Below are 6,373 nucleotides of genomic sequence, written 5' to 3'. Positions count from 1 at the left end.
TCTTCCAATGCAAACTGTATGAGTATCATTGGTCTAGCTCCTCCCCTCCATCTTCCAATGCAAACTGTATGAGTATCATTGGTCTAGCTCCTCCCACACCCCACTATCTTCCAGCCTGGCAATGTTCAGATGGATTAAACTGTGGGTAGGTTTGGAGACTGACCCGCACTTTGGAGGTGGAACTCTTGGAGAATAACTTGGAATTCACATTTTTTTTTCTTATGCAAAAAGCCTGATTCCAGCCCTTAATCTTCCCTGGGGGTGGAGTGGTATGCCATTAGCATTTGGTTAGACACAAGGAGTACTTGCCTGACAGTGAGTCATTACACGGCAGGGTGAATTATTGAGAGAAGGTTTGGTATATAGGGGAGACTTTCAAGGCAGGCTGTATTTGTATCTCATGGAATGGCTTAGGTCCATCTGAGGATGTTTAAGTCCGCTGACATGGTCCTAGGTGAGGGCCAAGCGGGAGCTGATGACTACTCGGGTCCCTGTTCTAACCTGGAGGTTCCTTCCCCCAGAGTCTTCTCTGGGGTTGTCCATATGCTCCTTCGTCCCCAGAGTGCTTGTTACGGACTGCACAGCATTGCAGCCCTTGCTGTCAGGCTGGTGGCCAGCTGTGGCGCTGCAGAATGGCTGGTCTAATCGGAATCCATTTCTCTGTTCTCTTTGCAGTATGAGTTTAAAGCCAAGAACATCAAGAAGAAGAAAGTGAGCATCATGGTCTCCGTGGATGGTGTGAAAGTGATTTTGAAGAAGAAGAAAAAGGTGAGTGACTCTGGACCGGAAACTGGCAAGCTAGGCATGGGCCATCGTTTCCTTATAGAATATTATCCAGTGGCCTCTGCTTTGTCCAGCAGTAATGTTGCTAACCCACAGCTGGAGCATAGTGAGGCAGAGGCCTGTGACCCAGTGGGCCTATTGCTCAGAATGAGTCTCAGGTCTCAGTAACTCATAGCCTGTGGGTCATTTCCCAGCAACCTCATGTTCAAAGTCTCTCCTCCATTTGAATAGCTTTACCCTTGATATGTGTGTGTGTGTGCATGTGCGTGCGTGCATATGTGTGTGTGTGCACACGTGCATGTGTGAGTGTGTGTGTGTGTGTGTGTGTGTGTGTGTGTGCAGAGTGTGTAGACAGAGTCTCATTATGTAACCTAGACTGAACCTGAATTTGCATTCCTCCTGCCTTGGCCTCCTGAGCACTGAGCTGACAGGTATATTCTCACACCTGGTTTATCTGAGTCCCATAATGGGAAATGCTTCCACATTAAATGGCACTCACAAAGCATTGCTCAACTCAAATCCAAAATGTTTCAAAATTGAAATTGCTGGGGCATCATGACAGTACTGCAAACGTTTCAGATGCTGGGCCATTTCAAATTCAGATTTCCAGACTGGTCAAGTCTATATAAGCATTCCTGAATAGCATCCCCTCCCCCAGTCCTCTGAAATGTGAAACTTGCTAGTGTTAAATGTTTGGGATAGAGATTGTCAACCTGAAATTAGTAACAAGCTTCAGGGGCGGGGGGAGCACAAGAGAGGAGGCAGCCACCTGGACCACTCAACCCCACCCCAAGTGTCCTGCAGCCCCCACTCTGTGTGACCTGTGGCCTTCTTTCACAGCCGCTGCTGCCCCTGGGCAGTGCCTTCTCCCTATCCACACAGGTCTGCACACTGCACATAGGCATGGGGAAGACCTGAAGTTTCTTCTGGGAAATTCTTGACTAAGAGAGATGATGAAGCACGTAGATGCCTCTTAAGTCTCTGGGGTTGAAATAAGTGAAGAAAGAACTTATAACTTGAGGAAGACCTTTTCAGAGTTGGCAGAACCAGTCCAACCCACGATCCTGGTCCAGGGAGACTGGTTTCTATCATGTGTGTTAGATTGCTGTCCTCGGGTCTTCACGTGAGGGGAATTGGTGGCGCAGCATCCTCCACTGATAAAGTCATTTGTGAGCGCCTATCCAGGTGACAGGATGTTTTCACACCCGTTGTTACACAGCCCTTCACCAGTCACTGTGGCCGTGTCATTGGCTGGTGATCTCTTCACAGACTTTCCCTGTCCCTTGCCAGGGGCTGAGTTATTAGTCTTTCAAACTTCAAAATCCAGGGAGCATTGTAGAGGGGCAGGAAGATGATAGGAGACCAAGATGGGGAAGAGCGCTCCAAAACCTGCCCTCTGGATATGCCGGAGGTATGGGAACCATGAGCACACTGCAGCTGCGGCTGTCTGCACATGGTCTACACAAAGAAGCAACAGGATATGACAGTAGGAGGAAGACTAGTTGGGGGGAGGGGTCAGCAGCCGGGAGATGAGTTAGGGAAGAGGAGGGGGTCAGCAGGAGGGAAGGGTGGTAAGAGAGGAGGAGGGGGTCAGCAGGAGGGAAGGGTGGTAAGAGAGGAGGAGGGGGTCAGCAGGAATGGGAAGGAAACAAGAGCAGGCAATGGGGGCAAATATGATCACAATACATTGTACACATGTAAAAATTTATCAAAAAATTAAAAAGGAGAAAAATGCATAATAAACTTATTCCTCTGGCCTGAAATATTATCCAGACTTACAGTTTTGAAGCTATGATCCCCGGGACACTTAGTCACATGACCAGCTCAAGGCAGAAGACGTATAAACTGGGCCAACAAGTTTCTTAATCCACTCTGAAGTAGAATTGTCTCCTGGACCAGAGGTTATCTTAGGGAAAACACATGAGAAGGCAATTTAGTGCAGGACTGCTGGGTGGACACAGAGTCAGGCCTGCTCTGCCTATTCTCCACTAGGAGTGTTGGGTCCACTGGATGTTCAGGACGACCTAGTTAGTCCTGGACAGAGCTTCTCTGTTCATCTATGGCTAACACTCCTAAAATCTCCACCCCACCCTCCTTGTCCATATTACTTCTAGTTAGGCCCCTGGGAGCTATTGTATCCGCTTTAGATAACTTAGTATAGCTCTGCTACCGTCCACTATGGAGTAGCTTCAGGTCTTGTCCTTACAGGATGGTCTTATTTCCCAGCTCACTCAGGGCTCCCCCTTGTATCAGGTACCATCTCCATCATGTCTTGGGAGACAGGCTAGATGGCACACCGACAAGGGCAGCAGAATGCCGGGGTGTTACCTGGGAGAGAAGCCACCCCCTCTTTCCCTAAGTACATGAAAGCTAAGCTAGGGCAGCATGTCCCTGAGGGAGTCCTGGGGACTCGTGACTCACTCTGAAACTGCATGCTTGGTAATCTGTAGCGTTTGCCCTCCTGCCCCAGGAAGGAGGCAGGGTAGCAAGTCAGTTCCTAGATCTGATTCTTCCCATGCCAGCTTGGGAAAGAGGAGCTTCCTCTCTTATTTCCTCCACCCACGCCCGGTGTCCATTTCAGGGCCCGAGCTGTGCTGTGGATAATGCCTTTAATCACTGTGTGCATATTCTGCCGCCTCTGGCAGATGAATTAGAAGCAATCAGCCTTTTTGTCGTCTGCTTCCCACACGACAGTCGCCGTAGCTGAGAGTGCTGCCACCAAAGTCAGGCACACTCACTCTCTTTCTCCCTGGCATAGGGCTGAGAAGGCCGTGACATGCCACAGTGTAACTGTTCAGTTTTCTACAAGGAAGTGGAGCAGTCAGCAAGTGCCAGGAGTTAAGGCCACCATGCCTAAGGCCTGGCCCTCTTGCCCCCTAACCCTGGGCAGAGCAGCACAGCTTATGTTGAGCCTGGCGCTCCTGCCTCGTACTCAGTAACTTGGTTGTGAGATGTTGACTGGTCCTCCCTCCTTCAAGAAGCATGTTGGTTTTTACTGGGTCAGGGTGCCACGCTGAAAGGAGCCCGTAGCAGAAGCAAGAAGACCTAGTTCTGGTCCTGGCTCCACCCTTCCTGACATATGTTCTGAGCAGTTCATTTTCAGCTTTTAACTACGAAGTGAAGAGATGGCTTGACGAGGATTACTATAAGTTTTTCAATTTAGATCCCAGCACAAGCCATGAAGCCATGCTTCTTAATGTTTGTATGTAGATTCAGGTCACATGTATGTGCTCAGGCCCCTGACAACCTACTTGGCTGCAGAGAAAGCAGACTTCAGAAGCCAGTTTTAGTCTTCCAGGGACACTCTGAGGTCACAGACCTCCCAGACCAGCCATCAGGCAGCCTCTTTGTCTTCAATCTGTCCATGACTGATCAGTGATGGAGTCCTTCCCACCGTAAGAGACATGTTTTAACTGGACCCCTGCTGCCTAGTGAGCTTTATAAGGCCAGGACTATCTTTGTAAGCTGACATTTCTAGAATGTTTTCGTTGCCTGTGGCTGTGGGCTAGCTGTATGAATGGATGTCATTTGTATGCGGTTGTGTCATTAAATCCAGAAGAAATCAGCAGTGAAGTCTTTTTTTTTTTTCGAGACAGGGTTTCGCTGTGGCTTTGGAGCCTGTCCTGGAATTAGCTCTGTAGACCAGGCTGGTCTCGAACTCACAGAGATCCGCCTGCCTCTGCCTCCCGAGTGCTGGGATTAAAGGCATGCGCCACCATCGCCCGGCTAGCAGTGAAGTCTTAACTGTTGATTTTGGTCATAGCATCGTTTTCCTTTTCTGTCACTGTCCGTTTAAGGGACTGAGCAGGGCGTTGGGACGTTCCTGAGTTCAGTCCCAGAACCAGTGTAAAGAAACTGAGCAGAGGGCCTTGAGAGATGGCTCAGTAGGCAAAGAACTTGGTGTAATTAAAGATTGAACTTCAAGATCCCTAGCACTGGGTAAAGTCCAGACAGACGTGTGGGCTCTTTGCAACCCCAACACTTGGGACATGAAACCAGGGATCCTGGCTAACTAGACAAGCTGGAATCAGTGAGCTATAGTTTCAGTGAAAGACTCTGCCTCAATCGATGGAGGACAGCTGCAGAGGTCAACTTTGGGCTTGTACATGTGCAGGTTTGTAAATAGAATGCATATTCACCCATGCACATACAAAACATACATGCATATGTGCCACATATACACACCTCACCACATATAAAGCTGAGCATGGTACAATCCAGCAAAGGGGAGATGGAGACAGGTGCATTTCTGGGAATTTCCAGCAGCCCATGTAGCCTCTTCGTTGAGCTCCAGGACAGGGAGAGACCTTGTCTCAAAAACCAAGGTGGATGACTCCTGAGTAATGGAACGCCTGGGACTGACATGTGCAAGCATGTCACATGCGCGCGCACACACACACATCTATCAAAGAAAGATCTGTGTTTAGTAGTAGGATTTTCAGATGGCACAAGCCTTCATGCATATTCCACTAGTGACGGCAATAGCCAGATATGAGATGGTCATTCCATTGCTGTGTAAAAACCATCTTTTTGGTTTGCTAACAAGCATTTAGGAATACGCTCTCCCTGAACTGGTGCCAACTTAAGATAATGAATCTTAAGTTGAATTAGTTTCAGAAGCTCAGTTGCTAAGATAATTGCCTTTGCTCTGATGTATTCCAATCAGAACATCATTTTCAATGTTCAAGGAGGCCCAAGCAGTTATCTTTTCTGTGTAGCTAATCATGCTCATTTATTATAATCCTAGAACCACACTATGGCACCATTTGCTGGGAGTGGGATCCCGACTAAGATTAACCTTCAACTTTGTCCAAGGAATTTTTCTGTTAAACAGCTCAGTTTCGTGTTTTCAGATTTCTTCTGTAAGCCACTGACTTTGTTGGAATTCCCCAAGGTGACAGATTAGAAAGGCTTCAACATTCTAATGAACAAATATTTACCGTGGATCCACCTATGGTTCTGGGAACTACAGGCTGGAAGCATAGAGGAATCAAGTGTGTGTGTGGCGGTAGGAGTTTGGTTTTTGATTTTTTCTATTTCCACCTTCCAAAGCAGATGAAATAACATGTTAGAGAAGACATTCTCTCTTCACACGAGAGACTCACATACAGTCAGGACACACACACACGGGGGTGGTGGGGGAGTAAGAGGTGTATGTATATGTTTCATAGGTGCGTGCATATGTGTGGAGGGCAGAGTATCATGTGTTGGGTATCTTCTATCATTCTTCACTTTATTTTTGAGGTATGAGGTATGTATGGTTTCTCCCCAATCCTATAACTCACAGGTTCTGCTAGGCTGATCCCCTGCCTCTGCCCTCCCAGTACTAATGTTATATATAGACAGGTGCTTTCAGTGCCTTTTATACGGGTGCTGGGCATCCAAATTCAGGTTCTTATTGCTTATGTGTAGCAGGCAGTGTCCTGACTGAACCATCTCCACAGCCTTAACATAGCTATTTCATTTTTAAAAAATTATTACATGTGTGTGTGTATGAGTCTGTTATCTGCCTTTCTGTCATCTGTCTGTTATCTGACTAGGAATCCAAATTCAGTTCCTTATGCCTCCACGGCATATTTGACTTTGGCCA

The 6,373-nt window shown here is 47.6% G+C and overlaps 1 protein-coding gene across 4 annotated transcripts in view; it reads left to right on the top strand.

Moving 5' to 3' along the window:
- Positions 1–6,373, top strand: part of Nos1ap (nitric oxide synthase 1 adaptor protein) — a 276,554-nt gene that overhangs the window by 187,026 nt on the left and 83,155 nt on the right. For all 4 annotated transcript variants that reach the window (XM_005348779.3, XM_026779963.1, XM_026779964.1 and 1 more), the window contains exon 3: positions 676–768. In XM_005348779.3, coding sequence (XP_005348836.2) covers positions 676–768 — 93 coding nt within the window. The remainder of the gene's footprint in view (positions 1–675; positions 769–6,373) is intronic.

The sequence above is a fragment of the Microtus ochrogaster genome, chromosome 6 (assembly GCF_000317375.1).
Source record: "Microtus ochrogaster isolate Prairie Vole_2 chromosome 6, MicOch1.0, whole genome shotgun sequence".
Classification (NCBI taxonomy): domain Eukaryota; kingdom Metazoa; phylum Chordata; class Mammalia; order Rodentia; family Cricetidae; genus Microtus; species Microtus ochrogaster.
The sequence above is the reverse complement of the archived record's forward strand: the minus strand, read 5'-3'. Positions and strand labels throughout refer to the sequence as shown.